This window comes from Quercus lobata, chromosome 2 (genome assembly GCF_001633185.2).
Source record: "Quercus lobata isolate SW786 chromosome 2, ValleyOak3.0 Primary Assembly, whole genome shotgun sequence".
Taxonomy (NCBI): domain Eukaryota; kingdom Viridiplantae; phylum Streptophyta; class Magnoliopsida; order Fagales; family Fagaceae; genus Quercus; species Quercus lobata.
This window is the reverse complement of record NC_044905.1, coordinates 5,878,655-5,897,527: the sequence shown is the minus strand read 5'-3', so window position 1 is coordinate 5,897,527 and position 18,873 is coordinate 5,878,655. Positions and strand designations below refer to the sequence as shown.

Below are 18,873 nucleotides of genomic sequence, written 5' to 3'. Positions count from 1 at the left end.
CTTTCTGATTGGAAAGAAACTCAGAGACTCATGAGCATATGACCTTCATCCACCACCAGATTCTTAGTAGCTGAAGGATATGGAATTTAACCCAAAGGTATCATTGTATCAAACCAAGATTCTTTTGTCCTTACATATAGCAATAAATGGCAACAATTATTTACCAGTCCGTAGCTTCCAAGGCTGGGAATATAAACTAGACAATTCTGCTATCCTTCATGGAGAAAATTCCTGAAAATCCAGGATGACGGCTTTCAAAAGACAAGTAAAGGATGAGGGAGGGGGAGGCTCTCGAAACCAAATGAGAGATAAGCTAAAAGAATTGTCCAACCAGCGCCAAAGCCTCCCAAGATAGACAAGCCATCTATGGAAACAAAATTGACATTCAAGAGGAACCCTGATCTAAATCTCACTGAATTTTGGAAAAATTAAGAGAGATTAAAATATGTCATTTTGGTCTGGACAGCAAAAGTAAGGCGAGTCACAGTATGAAGCATAATAGCTAAGGCGTAAAAGAGCTTCTTTTCTTATAAATTGAGCTTCCACTATAAAAATGTAATGTACAAAGGTATGACACATCCTATTAAATGAACAAAAACAATAGTCACAACTTCATACCTAATAAAAATTTATATGAGTAATCAGTGTTCATGAAGTAGCAGCAAGACAAATTCATTGTCAACATAGCTGATGTCAGGTTTGATGTGAAAATGGACGGCTTTCCTTGTCAGAATATCCGGATATTCTCTTGACTAACCTCAGAAGAAATTTTTGCCTATTTAATATGGTCTCGTCAGGGTGTCCAAGAGTCTTATACCATTCCCTTAAACTGCTTGCAAAAGATTAATCTCTGTTTTGCAGCTAGTTTGCACAGAAGCTGCAATATTTGTGTCTATGAGGCGCTGACATAATCCTGAACATGTTGCCTCTTTGTCTGCTTGCATCCTGGGGAAAGGCTATAGAGAAACAACTCATTATTTTTTGGGAGGAAAGGAAAAAAAGAAGAGAAAAATGACACTTATGACCAAAAACACGGGAAAATAAAAAGTTACCTAGATAAAATGACCTAGAAATGATCATGTGCTTCCAAGGCTTCAAGGATGCTACCAACCCACCTGCCAAAAATTTAGGAGGTGACAAGTCCGATTGATGTACTAGAACAATCCACAAATTGACAGTGAACCCAAACAACCAAGTTATGAACTGCACAAAACTCATTTGAAGTCTCAAATGAGCTCTAGCTCAAAGGGCACCTTCTCCCCTTGTAAAGACGTGGAAGACAAGACCATGGGTTCAAGAACCGTTACACATTCCTAACTTAACACCCCCTTCCCAAAAAAAAAAAAAAAAAAAAACCTAACAGCTTATGTTTTCACGAATCTATTTATCAAATACTATAAATAAATGTGCCAACTATATCAAGTTCAATCTCATGATTTACCCTATGAAGCATGGGTACAGATACAGTACAATATGGGATATAAACTATACGAAAATTCTGGAAAAATTATGATACGATACGGTAGGGTTACATGTATTAATTACTTATTAAATATATTTTTATTTATACTTTTTATATATGGTTAAGCATTCATTTTTCATATATTATTAAGTATATATCAATTTAAAAGCAATAATGGAAAATAAAGTGAATCCATGGCCATTAAATGATGTTTAGAATACAAACCAAGATCCAAAAGAGTAAATAGATAAGTGTTCCACCTTAAAACCAATATATAGAAAATATAAATATAAATCCTTACAAGTTAGGGCTATCTCAAGGGGTTGGGTTGCAACTGTATCCAAACAGTATCATGGGCATATCCTAGACACATCGTCACTTTTTTTTCAAAAAATAAAAGGCTAGGACACGCATGCAGAGGTATCCTAGAGGAATTTGGTACGATACATATCAGATACGGGTACCTGAGAAAAAATGGAGAATCCATGCTTCCTAGGATTTACCATAGTTTTTACATGTAATAACTTCCTAGGTTGTATTTCAAAATTGGAAGAAACTACTATCAGGGCCCATTTGGTCATATTTTTCAGTTTTTGAAAATGGGGGTTTTTTTTCATGTACTTCGAAAAAAGTGAAGTTTAAAAAAGTTGTACAGTTTGAAACCGTGTCAAACAACAGTATGTGTAATCTCCTGGAAATGGTTAAAAATTTTAAATTGCAAGTCTCTTTCATTTAACAGAAACCAAAACATCTGACTACCATCCTCAACGATTCAAAGCTAGTTTTCTTGCACAAGCCACTTTATATCTTATCATAATTCATCACATATTACATTAAATTCATTCTTATTTGATTATACTAGGCAAATAAAAAATGTGGAGTTAACAGCCCAATTACAATTAAAGGAAACAGTAGTTAGTAAATTTTAGGTCAGTGGCATAAATTTTCTCCGATTTTTTTGATCAGTCAATTGCATTCTGTAACAACCATAGCATAAAAGGTTTGTAATCAATAACTTATAGCAGAGAGACACTGGCATAAGGTAAAATCTCCAAAAAAATATGTAAGGAAAGTGAACATACCCTTCAACACCAGGTTGAGCTGGGTAGTACACATTTTGCAGGCCTAATCTTTTCGCAGCCAAAGCAGTTGTCTCACCAATACAGGCAACTGAATTGTTCCACCCCTTTGCATTTGAAATAAGTTTGATCCAGGCACTGTTGCAATGGAGATTTACGAACTAAGTACATGGACTAAAAGTCTAAAACTTCCTTATCAAAAAGCCCCTGGTCAACCTAGGTAGCCCAAAGAACAAAAAGAAATATAGGTGTTTTATTGACCCTCATCATAAGGGGTGTAACCACAAAGTTGACTTAAACTGCATATAGGCAGTATATGAAATGGTCAAGTACATGTCACTCCACTCTGTAACTCTGGGGAAACTAACTAAATGTTGCATAAAAATAAAAGCACCAATTACACACCGAACTGCAGAAGGCGAGGCAGCTGCAACAACAGGAGTAGAAAGTGCCTGCTGTAAAAGCATTTGGTCAACATCATGGACTGGTACCTGGAAGAAATCATTTCAAATCAGGGGCTTATTTACACAATTAACAAAATTGGCTTATTATAAATCACCAGCTTGAATTTTTTTATTTTTTTTGGATAAGTATAAATCACCAACTTAAATTACTATCCGTGTACATAAACAGCAACTTATAATAGATTACGCTTCCACATATCACAAGAAAAGAATAAGGCAGTTATTTTAGAGGCCAGAGAAACACCCACTTCTTTGAAGATTCTAGAATCAAGATTGACCACAGACAACCAATTAATTCATTTTTACTGCAACATTGTCACTCTTGAGTTGGGAGAAATGTTAATAACTCTTTAAATTATAGGGCACTAAAAATTCATTGATTCAAGGGATCTATGACTTCCCAAAAAACCACAAGAAGAGAACCACAGCTGGTAAACATGATGTCATTGTAAATAAAGGAATTCCCAACAATTGTGAAGTTTCCACAGGGAAAAGGAGTGAAATATTTATAGCCTAATTTTATTTAACCAGCTCAGAACTCATAAATTCGGGCCTGTCAACAGAATCCCCAGAAAGTGGGGAACCTTCCAACTCTTTGTGATGGTGAGGTGTGAACATGAGGCATGTGATCAAATAAAAGGTTGAATCGAAGAGAACATCACAATGAATGATTATCCATAAAAAAATCCCACTGAGATGGATAAGCAGATATCAGAAGCAAAAATGAACTCCAATCAGCAAAGTTTAATATGACAAGTGCATGTCAGAAAATCGACAAAATATATAGGCCCCACAATGAAAAATCCTTGGAAGCAAATTTGGCAGATTAGAATTTGCAGTGAACATACATTCTAAGAATCACATAAAAATTAAAAATTGATCAAGGGACAGTCCAAAATAGGAAATTAACAGCATTAAGCTCATGATAAGATGCATGTCAGTAATCTTATGATTCATATTAAATGTCAAGAAAAGTTCTCTTTTTGTTTTTAGTAAGCAATATGTCAATAAAAGTTTCAATGTATGTTCGTTATACAAGAAACCCACAACCAAACCAGCAATACTAAATACTTTACCGTCGTATATGTATTTAGCCTTGTGACCTCGAATCCACGATTAGACAATCCTTCCTCTGTAACACATACACCATAATTGTTGTTTAAGATTTTGCACAACCTTTTTTAAATATAAAAACAAAGAAAATCAACTAAAAGTATGATACTAACTGCTAAATTATAAAACATTGAGACTATAAACTATTAAGCTTGGGCTACCCCTCACCACACAGAAGTAATTTGTAACTACCCCGTACCATAGGAAGGTAATTTGTAATTTACCCACAAAGAAAAACATCATCATCATAGCAGTATTGTTAAATGCGGATTAAAACTCAAAGCACAAAGCCTCAAGATCTAAGCACTTGGCTTGGTCAAAGTGAAGCTCATTTAATGAAGTGTCCCCAAAATCCCTCTTATCAAATTCCTTAACATTTTTTATGTCTTGATAGGAGTATTCTGCAGGTTTTGAAACTGCTGGTTAATTTTGGTTTCCTATTTCTGTATATTGTTAATTAAAAAAATCCACAGCTGGCCACTTTTTAAAGTGGATATTATAAGCCAACTCTAGCTACTAGTTTGAGTCAACAACTGCATGATCACATACTACTTCTCATCTACCCTAAAACTTTACTTGTATTACTGCACCAAGCCAATCAGACTGATTTTGCAAAGCACAACACCATTCTCATTCTCATAAAATATCAAAAAAATAACATTCTCAGTATTGAAAAGGCCAAAAGAAACATATAACAAGAAGCATATCACATACCAATCTCACTGCTAGCTTTTGCAGAAGCAGGATATAGGACTCTGCATTTTTGTCCATTCTTTGGAAGCTCAGAAGCTAGAACCTTACCTGTCGCTGGAGTGAGACAATTCACAAAAATTTCACATTATGGTGCTTAACTGAATCAAATAATAGTAACTTTTCAGAAGAATGAATTATCCATTGAACAAAATACTATAAACAATAAACCATGGTAGCAATGAATGATACATACTCAAAAGAAACACCCCAAATTGCTCCAAAACAAACAATATATATACACACACGTATGCATATAAGTATCTGTGCATGTATGCATGTCTGTGTTCGCATGTATAAATGGAGTCAATAATCAGCCCTAAATGCAGGAAAGCAAACCCAACTAAATGTCTCCTCAATATAATAAACTAAATTTCTGCAATCCATAAAACATTCTCATCAACACAAGACTGTTCTAACAAATTCAATTTTTTAGCTTTTAGCAAAGCAACTAAAAAAATGTTGGATTGTCAAGAGTCTAATTCATGCTGATTATCAAGATTCATGTATGATAATACCCCCAGTGCTCATCGTATAGATTATCATGTGTTCCCAATAACAGGAAGCAAAATGCAAGTTTAAATCTAAGTGCAAGCTCACACATAAATACATTAATGAGTACCTTTAGAGGGAGCAAAGGCAACGCTGAGTGATTGCTTTGAGGACTGCATTACTTCCTCAAAAACGCTCGCTGTACCAGCTCCCACAACACCTACCTTAACATTTGGGGTCCCAGCAGCCCTAAGGTTTTAAATAAAGGTCAAGTTTACCATTTTCGCCAAGTATGAAAAGAAGAAAAGAAAAGGAAACCAGTATTTAATTTAAGATCTCTTTGAGGCACCATATTTTATGATATGCTGAATTACATCCAGCATCCTAGGGAATAAACAATTTTCCACACAGCCTAAGCATTATGTCAAAAAGGCAATCAATTCATAACTAGGTATAGAACATTTCAATTGAGAAATATAATATACATATCCTAAAATGAAGGTTGACATGCAGCTCAAGAAGACAGGAGACACATTTGAAGCACAAACAAAAATTCAGGTCACATCTTCTAGAAAATTTGCAGAAAAAAAAAATACTTTTACTAAGTGGGCCAGAGTATAGTTAACAAGTTCTAAACCTTACTTCCATGCCTCCAAAAAGACTGAACCCGCCTCAGGGGAAGTTATGACTATCCAGTCAAATGTAGCGTCTGCTGCCATAAACAGAAAAGAAGAAATAATGTGAAAAATAAATCTCATTTGTTACATGTCAGGCAAGCACCACCAACCAATCATTCTTTAATGACAAAATATATGCAATTAGGGGTCATACTGGGTAGGGGCAAGAACTTTAAGAGGCATGAGAATAACTAGTTGTAAAAAGCCACACAACTGTCCAAAATCATAATAAAAGAAAACTAAAAAACAAAAATAAGAAGCAAGTTCAATTTCAGGCAAAGAATAAATAAGTCATAACTAAGGTAATTGGGACCCTGGACATACACCAGATCCAAGACCTATCCTAACTATATCTCTTTAAAGATTCATCTCATATTTACCAGTCCAAATTAATCCAGGCTTGCCAACTCATAGCTTGGCATATTATCCGCACAAACACAGCATTCCAACTGACAAGGAAATTGTCATGTGGTTTGATTCTAGCTACTCATACATGCTGCCACAGTAGAGATAACCTAACCGTGATCAGTGGTAGAATGACATCATTGGCACTTGCATTAAAGAAAGTGGGTCCATACCACCAACAAGCTAAAACACAAAGCTTGTGATCTTACCATTTAATACAGAAGAAAGCCTATCTAGATCAGGTCCCTGTGTATGCTGAATGAGGGGAAGCTCCAGACAGTTGATCCCATGTTTGGCCTGTACTCAACAGTAGAAATTTCATCTTAATTCCAAACTGTATTTGACCACCCATTCAAAAAGAATCCCACTGTAATATATTTTTTTGGTGGTGGACAGACAGCTATCTGTCCACTGGACACAGCTGAGTAAGCATGATGCACAAAAAAATAATAATAATAAATGGATGTAATATTTTGCAAAGAACACAGCAAACACAATGCGAGTAAAACTAACAATGGTGCAGCACCATACTGGTTTTAATAAAATTAACAGTAAATCAAAATATTCATTACCATATAGCTGAAACTATGTTATGGATAAAAAAGGGAATAGCTTTTAGTAATTGAAAGAAAAGATTTGCATGCAGTGCCGGTGGATATAGTGAACATTGTAGAGCAATGGCATCGAAAGAAGTGGCAAGGCAGATAAAACTAAACAGGTTGTAAATGCAATGGTTGTTAATGGGTGGCAGCAATGGATGCACAAGATCAGTGGTTGCGAATGTGTGGCAGCAACAGATAAAAAGATTAGCTGCAGAAGCAATAGTTGTGGTCTCAATGAAACCATATATAGGTGATAAACTACAGTATGCGTCATTCTTTTGTGCTAAAAAAAGAGAAGTTTAGATGCAAGATCAAGAAAATCAGGTTTTTCCTTCTTTTTGCTTGTTTTTGGGGCAGAAAAATGGGGGGGTGTTGTTGCATTCATAATAAAGTGAATGAATTTTTCCTTTTTTGGGGCTTGGGATCGGTTGTGAACAAAAACAAAATATATGACACTAAGCACAAACACAAGGAATTCCCACTTCATTATTGACAAATTGTGAAATTATCATCCATTTGAATAGACGCATCATCAAACTATTGATAATAATAAACCTTTTTTTTTTTTTTAAATGCTTCATGATAGTCTAGTTTTATGCAAATCATATCCAATCTACTTACCAGCCACTTCATTTTACAAAACCAATGGCAAAAACACAAATAATTCAATATGACAAAAACAACTAGTATCACCATGTGTTAACACTTAACACCATTTTTTTTTCTTCATCCTACACCAAAGAGAAAATAAAAGAACATATTTTCTCTTCAAACTATTTATTCATATAAAAAAAATTTCAGCCTACACACAAATTTTTTTTTTCCTTGTAGAAAGTGAACCAAATGTAGCTTTCTAAAGCTGTTCAAAATGATTAGATTTTGGCTTTTTCGGAATGTAACATCAGTCTACTCTCAATAGTACATGCAGATAATGCACAAGCCGTAGAAATATTAACTATTAAATCAAACACCAAATCCTCATGCCAAACTCAACTACAACAAAGAAATTCAAATAAATTGAAGATACAACAAAGTGAATGAAACTAAAACTAGCAGATTAAAGAAAAAGCTACAGAAGCACCAAAATAATGCGTTCTGAAACCCTAGAAATCAAACCGGAAAGCAAAAAAAAAAATTCTCGAGAAGATAACAGTGGCGGAGAGAGAGAGAGAGAGTGAGGAATGACATACCAGAGCTTTGATGAGCTTGCCATTCTTGCCACGCTCTCTGGTCACCACGACCTTCGCCTTCGAATTCGGAGTAGAAGTTGACAAAGACGAAGCAGCTTCGAATCTGAGCGTAGAGAGAAAGATTCTTCGTCGTTGTGAACAATGCGAAGAAGAAGAAGAAGAAGAAGAAGCAGCAGCAGCAGCAGAAGTTGAAGGAGGAGAAGAGAGAGAGAGCGAGGAGAGAGAAACTTGATGAGCCATTTGGAAACGTGTTGCGCAGAGAAGATCCGTTTTGAGACAGCTGTTGACAAATTAAATACAACCGACCTCTATTTTTTTTTTTTTGAAACTAACCGACTTCTATTAATTTAAATTTAATTAATTAATTAATTATTCCTCTCGTCCCAAAATATCTCCCAAAAGACACTGATTAAAATTAGGAGTATTAAACAAAGACGACTTAAGCTTAATCAACTTTAATTAATCAAGTTTTTTTTTTTTTTTTTTTTGAAAATCAACTTTTATTAATCAAGTAGGTACACCTGTAGTAGCCGCTCGAAGCCACGTGGCTATTAACTATTGGTTGGTTCGTGAAGCCCCCATTAGTGGTAATAATTAGTGCGTTAATTTCACTGTAAAGTAGCTCTGTGCCTTTTCTTCCAACACTGGCCACATAGATTTGTGGGTTTGTTAGTGAGGGTGTGGGGTCTATGGTGATTAAACAGACTATCTTATTATGACCGTCCGATTGAGAATGGGGACGAGAAAAGAATGATACTGTAGTAATAGGTTTTTGTGCGCCACATGCACTGACAAGGAGATAAGTTGGATTTGCTCTTAAAAAATAAAAAAAGTTGGATTCTGAGGGGACCATGTCACTGGATTACATCAGGGATGACATAGTCCCGAAATTATAATAGAGAAAAATTAAGGATGCTCTAATGGTTTAAGATATATTTATAACGTTAGGGCACTTTTAGTGTGATGATCATTTTACAAATATAAGTAGAGATGGAGTCAAGAATTCTACTAAGGGGGACGTAAGCATGAACTAATTTTTTTTTAAATGAAAATCCAAACTACCATTTATTTGTTATTAACAAAATATCAACAAATGAAAATACATAAAAGAGCTGCTTCTTAATATATTGTAATACAAAGTTAATAGTATTGGTGTAAATTTATATAGTTGTTGTAGTAATTTTGCAAATTTACATATTTTTAGCTTGTCTCCTCCTTCCTCATTGAAATACGTAAAGAAATAATATATAAAAAAACTATATGCAAAATGAATAGTATTGGTGTAAATTTACACAATTATTATAGTAACATTGTAAATTTACTTTTAACTTGACTGACGTGAGAGATTTTGGTGATTTTGAGACTTGACATTGCTAACCATGTCCCATTACCAATTCAACTTGTATGGTTGTTGGCCCATCATTGGAGGGCCCATGGGTCGTAGGTCGAATAATAGTTCCCCAACAGGCCAACCCATGATGCTCGGTGGATTGAGCCGTGGACTATTTAGTCCTCAAGGTCTGACGTTGCTCGGGGCCCACTCCGAGGCATCTTGATAATGCCTTGGGGGATATCACCGACAAGTAACATCTGGCGTCTGTTGCAAGTCCCAAAAATTAACACACCTATTTCCAAAGTGAGGCCCTTTTTGTTAGGAATAATCCTAAAGGGCTTCACCTGCACGAAAAATCCTCAAAAAGCAATCATTACTGGCCCACTAAGGAAGGCTATAAATAGGAAGAGAATAAGAAAGGAAGGGGTTAGACAATGGAAGGTAAAGAACCAGAGAGTTAGAGAGGGAGAGAGAGAAACCGAGAGCAAACCACCTCAAGAAGAAGGTAGGCAATTGTATACTAGGTATAGACTTTTGTCTTAGGAGCTTTCCATTGTAGAATATTCATACACCCACAACAAGTAAATTGTAAGCCCAACAAAAGAGTTAGCCCATTAACCAAAGTACAGGCTCGCACAATTGGCGCTGTTTGTGGTGATCTCCTACTTAGCTGTAGTTCTAGGCGAAATTAGCTACCTTTGAGGCCAACCAGCATTCGACGAGTTCTGTGAATAGCAAGTTCGGGGGTTCGTCTCGAGGCTCGAGTTGGCGAGAGAGGAGGCAAAAAAGGGATTAGGACTACAAGTATGAAGAGCACAGGGAGTGGCAGGACTCAGGAGAAGGATCCTTACAGTTGTATTTACCAGCATCCTACATTCTCGAGAAGGAGCAATATGATAGAAAGGATCAGGAATTAGAGTGCTTGTGTAAACAAGTCAGAAATTTGAAGCTGGAAGTGCAAGGTAGGTGTCGGAGAAGGAATCGTGGTGAATCTCCCAAAGATTTTGGCAACACTGTGGAGAGTCGAGGGGAGTTTTACCACCAAAGTGGTTCACACCAATCAAGGGAGAGATCTTGTGAGTTTGCTGATCGACTGTCGAATTCCCCCAACCGACACAAGCATCACAGTGCGGCGATGGATGCAATGAGTTGGGCTCTACAAAGAGTGGCTCAGTCAATTCAAGAGTTTCGACGAGTTAATTCAAGAGTTCAGGGCTCGATTTATGACTTGTAGTTAGGTGCCCCAACCTGTTGACGCACTACTATCCATGAAGATAAGGGCTAGAGAAACTCTTCTGAGTTACGCCAACAAATATTGGGAATTGTATAATGAAATTAAGGGAGGCAATGAGAAGGTGGCTGGCAGCACCTTTAGATTGGGACTTCCACAAGATTCAGAGCTAAGAGATTCGCTAACCATGAGGCCCCCTGAGAGAATGCATCAGTTAATGAGGCGAATTGAAGAATATAAAAGGCTAGAGGATGATCGGCAGCAAAGTAAAGGCAAGGCGCCCGCAACTTCGTAGTATGCAAAGGATCCACGGCCCGGGGGCTTTCAGTCAAGGCCGAGGAGGGAAGTGAGAATTCAAGAGCCTAACATTCAGATCGGGGAGATCAACGTGGCATTTAAAGAGCCCTTTCATAAGATTTTGGAGCGGATTACGAATGAACCATATGAACCATACTTCTGGTGGCCGAGCAAGATGGGAGGTGACCCTGCAAAAAGGAATTAGAACTTGTATTGTACATACCATTGGGAAAAGGGACAAACTACCGAACAGTGTAGGGTATTTAAGGATCATTTGGAGTAATTGGTGAAGTCCAAGCATTTGAAGGAGTTTGTGGGGGCGCCCGAGGGCAACGCTACGGGGCAAGCGTCGAGAACCCAGGGGAACACACTCCCACCACTGTTGGGGGTTATCGAAGTTATACATGCAACTTCAATTGGTACAAATTTAAGTCAACACAAGGGAATTTTGAGTATGGCTTTAGTGGAGAATCCCGAGGGCGACACTTGGCCTAGAAAGAAACCAAGGTTGAATCAAGGGCTAATTGAGTTCAGAGATGAGGATTTGGAAGGGACGACCTAACCGCACGACGACGCTCTCATAGTCACTACAATAATTGGTGACTTTGCAGTGAAGAGAGTGTTAGTAGATTAGGGAAGTGAAGCCGAAGTGATGTACCCTAACCTATACAAGGGGTTAAGGTTAAAAACAGAGAACTTATCTAATACGACACCCCCTTAGTAGGATTTAATGGTAAGATGGTGATCCTTGAGGGATAAATCTCCTTTCCCATTAATACTGAAGGAAAGAGGTAATGGTAAATTTCATTGTGGTGAATTCCTTCTCCCCATACACTGTGATTCTTGATCGGCCCTGGATCCACACTATGGGAGTTGTACCATCTACCTTGCTTGTGAAGGTGAAGGTCCATACCGAACAGGGGATTACTGTGGTAAGAGGAGATCAATAGATGGTAAGGCAATATTTGTTAGCAGCTATCAATCGAGAGATTAAGTAGAAAAAGTTGGCCAAGCAGTACCTATCATAGCAATTACAAGAGCCCGCAAAGGGCAGGAGGGCTGACAATGCCGAGGATCTGGTTAAGGTAAGTATACTTCCATATGAGAATAGAAATTTCCAAATAGGTGCAAGCATGAGGTAGGAAAATCAGATAGCTCTGTTGCTGAACTTAGTTCAGAATTTGGATATTTTTGCCTAGAACCCGTACAATGTCCCCGGGGTCGACCCAAAATTCATTGCTCATAAGTTAAATGTAGACCTATCATTTCCGCCCAAGAAACAGAAGCCAAGGAGGTTGGTAAGCAACATGTTGAAGCCGTGAAAGAAGAGGTAGAAAAACTAAAACAAGCTAGGGCAATTCAGGAGGTCTTTTTCCTGAAATGGTTGTCGAACACCGTGGTGATCAAGAAAAAGAACGGAAAGTGGCGGGTTTGTGTATACTTCACCAATCTCAATCGGGCATGCCCTAAGGACCCCTTTCCTATCCCTAAGATTGATCAATTGGTAGATGCAACATGTGGACACCTAAGGATGAGCTTTTTGGATGCTTTCGAAGGCTATCATCAGATTGCACTAATAGTCGAGGATTAGGAGAAAACGTCCTTCATAACTCCTGAGGCCAATTACCACTACACGGTGATGCCTTTTAGCCTTAAGAATGCGAGGGCTACTTATCAAAGGATGATGACTAGGATGTTCAGAGATAAGATTGGGAGTACGGTGGAAGTGTATATAGACGACAAGGTTGTGAAGAGTTGGGAAAATCGAAGACACGTAGAAGACTTGACGAAGGTATTTGAAATACTCAAACAGCACAAGCTACAAAAGTTGACAGGAATGATAGCTTCGTTAAACCTTTTCATGCCGAAATCGGCAGACATTTGCCGACCCTTTTATTAGTTGCTGAAGAAATGGAAAGGGTTCCAATGGACAGAGGAATGTGAGGAGGCCTTCCAGGACCTAAAAAAGTATTTGGTCAGCCCACTGATATTATCTTGTTTGCATCCAAGGGAGGATTTATATATGTATCTTGCAGTGTCCGAGCATGCCGTGAGTTTTGTATTGCTGAAGAATCAAGAGGGAGCACAGAGGCCAATCTATTATATCAGTAAAACATTGGTCGATACAGAAATCGGGTATTTGCCTTTGGAGAAACTCATATTGGCATTGGTCCATGCCGCCAGGAAGTTGCCTCACTATGTCCAAGCACATACTGTGTACGTATTAATCGAATATCCCCTACATTCTCTACTTAAGAGATCTAACTTTACAGGAAGGATAGCGAAGTGGGGTACTAGAATCGGGTCATTCGATATCCGATACAAGCCCAGAAGCTTGGTCAAGGGACAAATGCTCGCTGATTTCATCATAGAATTCACTCCCATTAAAGGAGGCCCTAGTGGGGTCTATAATGTTGTTACCTAACCGTGGAGGGTGTTCGTTGACGGTGCATCCAATGCTCGAGGGGCAGGAATTAGTATCATAATCATGTCCCCAGAGGGAGTAAAGCTAGAACATTCTTTAAGGTTAGGTTTATGAACATCAAATAATGAAGCCGAGTATGAGACTCTTCTAGTACGACTTAGAGCCGCATAGAAGCTAAAGGCGGCTGATGTGGAGATCTATTCGGATTCTCAGCTAGTGGTGAGTCAAGTTTATGGAAGTTTTGAGGCCAAGGATTCTCAAATGGTCGAATGTTTGAGGTTGGTAGGTCAGATGATGAGTAAGTTTTAAAAGGCAAAGGTAATCCAAATCACTCAAGGATAGAATAGGCATGCCAACTCATTAGAACCATTGGCCTCATCCTTAGATAGTGAAATTCCTCGGTTGATTACGATAGAGGTAGTACACGAGCCTAGCATTGACCCACAAGTGGGGGTATCGGTAGTTTCGGCATTCGGAAGTTGGATGGACCTGGTCATAGAATTTCTAGCTGAAGATCAGCTACCGAGTGAAAGTAAAGAAGCTGAAAGGGTACGTAGAGTTGCTGCACAATTCTGGTTGTCCCAAAACCAAAGGTTGTATAGAAGATCATTCGGGGGTCCTTATCTGTTGTGCCTCCACCCCTCCAAAGTTAATGACCTTTGGACTGAATTACACGAAGGAGTATGCGGCAACCATGTTGGGGGCCTGTGGCCGAAGATACAAAGGGACGCTGCTGAATATGTGAAAAGATGTGAGCAATGCCAAAAGCATGCCCTAGTCATACATCAACCATGAGGGAATTTAAACCCAATTAGTAATCCATGACCCTTTGCGCAATGGGGGTTAGACATCATTGGGCCGTTTTCCCAAACAATCGAAAATAGAAGGTTTGTTCTAGCGGTCGTTGAATACTTTATCAAGTGGGTTGAGGCTGAAGCATTGGCAAATATTCAAGATGTAGATGTCAAGATGTAGATGTCAAGAAGTTTGTATGGAAGAACATAATGACGAGGTTTGGGGTACCAAAATCTCTAGTATCAGATAACGAGTTGCAGTTTGACAGTAAGGCTTTCCGTAAGTATTGCAATGATCTTAAGACTAAGAACAGGTATTTGACCCTAACATATCTGCAGAGTAATGGCCAAGCCAAGGCGACGAACAAGGCAATCGTGAGCGAATTGAAGAAGAGGTTGGAGGGAGCAAAGGGCAAGTGGACCGAGGAATTGCCAAATGTGCTATAGGCTCACCGAACGACACCGCGAAGATCAACTGGTGAAACCCTTTATTCCCTGGCCTATAGAGCCGATGCAGTCATACCAGTGGAGATAAGCTTGTCCATTATAAAAGTTTCAGGCTTTTCTCCAACCGCCAATGATGAGTTAATGATGAAGCAGCTGGATTAGTAGTAGAACAACAAGAGATGGCAACTATTCGGTTAGCGAACTATTAACAAAAGATGGCTCAAAGGTATGATAAAGGGGTAAGATTGAGGGAATTCAGTGCTAGGGACTTGGTGCTGCATAGGGCATTGGGAAGTGCTAGGGATCTAAGCGCTAGGAAGCTGGCTTCGAACTGGGAAGAGCCGTATAGAGTTACTACAATTGCTGGAGTAGGGGCATGTTACTTGGAAGATCTGGAAGAGAGACCACTTCCCCGACCATGGAATGTGCAAAACTTAAAAAGATATTACCATTGAATATGTTAAACTTTGAAGAGTGTTGTACTTAACTATCTTCATTTTAATGGTACTGTATATTTGCAAAGTATGGTAGGCGCTTTTTATTCAAAAATTATATCAAAAGTATCTAAGGACAGAAACCTAGCCCCGGCTGACCCCAGTCACCAACTAGGTAGAAACCTCATTAACAATTTTCTAAGAACATAAACCTAACCTTTGCCTGACCCCAGTCACTAACTAGGTGGAAATCTTATTAAAAATTTTCTAAGGACAAAAACCTAACATCGGCCTGGCCCCGGTCATCGACTGGATGGAAATCTTATTAAAAAAATTTCTAAGGACAGAAGTCTAAGCTTAACTCTCCCTAAAAAGTAGGAGTAGGTGAATGGATTAAAAACCGAAGCCTCGTTCTCGGTCTACCCTATTTCAAATCCAAATGGATCTCGGGGGAAGACATACACAGTAAATACATAAGATTAGAATTGCTTTAAAGTATGAGAAATGTTTGCATGGTTCATCTGATGAGAGTTAGGATTAACAAAGGAATAATTATACAAAAAAAAGAAAGGAAAGGTAAAGCAATCCAGATTATTTAAAAATAAATATATCCGTTCCCAATGTATTTGTCAAAACCTTAAAAGAGTCAAGCTTAATTTAAACATTTAAGCACCAAACCTCGATGACGAAAGAAAAAAAAACAAAAACAAAACAAAAAATAAACGTAATAATAAGTCTTAGGCTTCGGGGTTTTGAGTATGCTCGGGAGGATTGGGAGGTACGCCCATGACCATCTGAGGATTGAGATTCGGCAGGGTGGATTGTGTCATTTGACCTTCTGCGGTAGTAGGATTGCTCGGAATGTCAAATTCGATCACCTCGGTATAGGATTCAATTTCTTCGACTAACTCCCTCATACTAAGGCTATCTTCCTCTTCATTCTGAGTGGGGTCCCAAACAGAAGAAGGTTGCAGGGGCTTGGGGTAGGGTATTTGATCAGGGTCTTTAAAAGAAGAGTCATTAAGGAGACCTAGAGCATTTACAGCAGCCATCCACCCCTCTCCAAACCCATAGCACCGAGATTCAAGCATGATGGGCTCACTGGAGTTCTAGGCGTCAGCAAATCCCATATTGTAGAATTTATCTTCACTTTGCGCATTGCAACCTTCAGGTCGGCCACCTCCTTATCCCTGGTCGAGATGACACTTTCAGCTTGAGCAAACCTTATCTCAGCATCACCCAGCTTCCCCTCCAAGTCTGTCGTCCTCTTCTTGGTAGCTGCACAAGACCTTTCGGCTTTCGCAGCTCTCCTTTTGGCAACCACCAGTGCTACAACTTAGTCCTGCAGAGTGCCTCAGATACCTCCTTAAGAGCCCTCTCCTTCTCAGCCTCTTCCACGGCGCCATTTAGTTGTCCCTCCAACATATGTGTCATTTGAGATGTCTGACAAAACAATTGAAACAAAGGGAGAGAAAAGCCAAGTTAGAAGTAGAAATGGAAATAATACGTAAGTAAAAAAAATGGGAGAAATTGAAGTTTACCGCAATAGTATGCCATTTTAGCTTAAGGGAGATAGCCTCATCACTGCCCTCGACAAAGTATTGCATGTCGTCAGGCAATAGAAGTGTCTGCCCAAGGCTGTCAACAATCCAACCACCTTGCCCACTAGCCCAGTTCTGGATGCAGGAGTCCGTGGGAAGAGGGCAGTCACCCAACATGAAAACACTCTGCCAGTTAGGAGAAAGGGGTGCAAAGGAAGAAGCTATTACCAGCTCAGTGGGCCTTGGGTCAGAGGGTGTCTCCCAAATAACCATGTACAGCAGTCGGGATTGGAGAGGGGCCTGATGGTGTATCAACGAGGTGCACAGTAAATTCAAAAGTATCCCGTGGCCTTTTGCGTCCACGAGGAGCAAGAGGATGAGGTTATTGTTGGGGGACCGATCGTCCCCCAGGTAGAAAGCAATCAACAATCATTTTCTTCCGGACTGACATCTCAATATCAGACTCCTCAGACTCTATCTCTTCAATAGGAATAGGATCAGCAACAGGAATGGGAACAATTGCAGCCAGCTCCTCAACAAGGATGTGTTCATCTCGACCGTGAAATACTAAGTCCACTGAGCCATCCCTGACAAGAAGTAAGAACCCCTATCTTATTTGTTGAGGACCGAGCCTTCGAGCCTTACCGAGTGTCAATCCTCTTGGGAGAAAACCGCAAAGATGAATGTCAAGGTAGGAAAGCAGTGGGCTACCAACAGTGAGTGCTTGCCCGGGATCTTGGTAGCTTGTGTATAAGGGGATACACTCAAGAATGAGGTGGGAAGCCCTCAATTGACCATCGTAGTGCAGAAAGATCTCACAGCGCAGCACAAAATTTTGGTCCCAAGAATGTACAACGTTGAGATCTGGCTTGAAACGCTTTGTTACTGCATGGATAAAAGGGAACATAGGTGTTAAAAAGAGGGGGGGGGGGAAGAAGAAAGAAGCAATGTCGAGCAATAACATCTCCCGCGCAAAAAAAAAAAAAAAAAAAAAAAAAAAAAAAAAAAAGGTACTGACCAATCTCCTGAGGTGAGGTGAGGCAGGTTAGTTCGCCGACAAGCCAGTTACCGCTCACCTTCACGTACTCTCTAGCCAAATTCCTGTTAGAGTCGAGGAGACACAATATTAGTCGAACCATAGTGTCTCAGACTTTAAGGTAATAACCCGACCTCTTATTACCACACATATTGTACAAAAAATTGATGTCATGGTGGTCGAGGCGTAGATCGTACAAATTGTTAAGCCAACTCACCACTCTATAGAAATTTGGTGGAAGTTGGTTGGGGCAAAGTCCATAGAACCTAAGTATCCTAAGTAATAAGGGATCCACTGGAAATCTAACCCCCCCTCCCCCCCCACCTTTTCTAAGATAGCCATTAAAGGAAAAAACACTACATGAGAACGCCTATCATTTTCTATACTGCCCTCATGTCAGTATTCTATATCTACGTCTAGAGGGACATTAAATCTAACCCTAAAGGTGGCTAAAGTAGCCTTGGTCTTAAGAAGGTGATCTTCTATTTCAAGAAATTTGAGGAGAACTTAAAAGACAAGATAAAGAGTAAGGAACTTACAGTAGGTACGCTAAGAAAGATGATCTTGAGGAGGAGGGTGGTGCTTGGGAACTATGAATATTGAGAGAGAGGAGAAAAATAAGAAATGATCAGTGAAGGAGAAGGCCTCAATTTATAGGGTGGTGAATCAGGGAGGCATTAAATGAGTTTTAGGCGAGAAGGGCATTAATCCCTCTTTTTGCAACTATTACATGTGTGGCCTCGGTACGCGAATCGTTAGGTAATGATGACCATCTGATTTGACAGCTTGTTGCCCCGCTTGTCAAAAGCACAGGTTGTCTTGTCTGTAATCAATGAGTGATGATTGATATACCTAAGAAGTGACTGGTGATTTAATAAGAATCCTTGATTCCATCCCCAATATGTGGAAAGGAATCAAGGGGGGCTATTGTATGGTTGTCGGCCCATCATTGGAGGGCCCATGGGTCGTAGGTCGGATAATAGTTCCCCAATGGGACCAACCCATGATGCTTAGCGGATTGGGCCGTGGACTATTTAGTCCTTGGGGTCTAACAATGCTCGGGGCCCACTCCGGGGTATCTCGGTGATGCCTTGGGCGATA

The 18,873-nt window shown here is 39.3% G+C and overlaps 2 protein-coding genes across 4 annotated transcripts; both read right to left on the bottom strand.

Moving 5' to 3' along the window:
* Nucleotides 1–503: 503 nt before the first annotated feature.
* Nucleotides 504–8,514, bottom strand: LOC115974226 (uroporphyrinogen-III synthase, chloroplastic). 3 transcript variants are annotated; one of them, XM_031094471.1, is made up of 10 exons: nucleotides 8,235–8,514; nucleotides 6,652–6,739; nucleotides 6,003–6,072; nucleotides 5,491–5,609; nucleotides 4,833–4,925; nucleotides 4,082–4,137; nucleotides 2,947–3,032; nucleotides 2,545–2,679; nucleotides 1,053–1,115; nucleotides 504–956 (listed from the first exon to the last, which is right to left on the bottom strand). In XM_031094471.1, exons 1-9 carry the CDS (start codon nucleotides 8,472–8,474, stop codon nucleotides 1,067–1,069), a joined length of 936 nt encoding a protein of 311 aa, XP_030950331.1. In that variant the 5' UTR covers nucleotides 8,475–8,514; the 3' UTR covers nucleotides 504–956; nucleotides 1,053–1,066. The 3 variants fall into 3 exon arrangements, with proteins under 3 accessions (XP_030950331.1, XP_030950332.1, XP_030950333.1); XM_031094472.1 differs by having other exon boundaries at nucleotides 504–945; XM_031094473.1 differs by having other exon boundaries at nucleotides 6,003–6,069.
* A 7,987-nt stretch (nucleotides 8,515–16,501) lies between these two features.
* LOC115974227 lies at nucleotides 16,502–17,015 on the bottom strand. The gene is made up of 2 exons (XM_031094474.1): nucleotides 16,737–17,015; nucleotides 16,502–16,638 (listed from the first exon to the last, which is right to left on the bottom strand). Exons 1-2 carry the CDS (start codon nucleotides 17,007–17,009, stop codon nucleotides 16,525–16,527), a joined length of 387 nt encoding a protein of 128 aa, XP_030950334.1. The 5' UTR covers nucleotides 17,010–17,015; the 3' UTR covers nucleotides 16,502–16,524.
* Nucleotides 17,016–18,873: the final 1,858 nt, after the last annotated feature.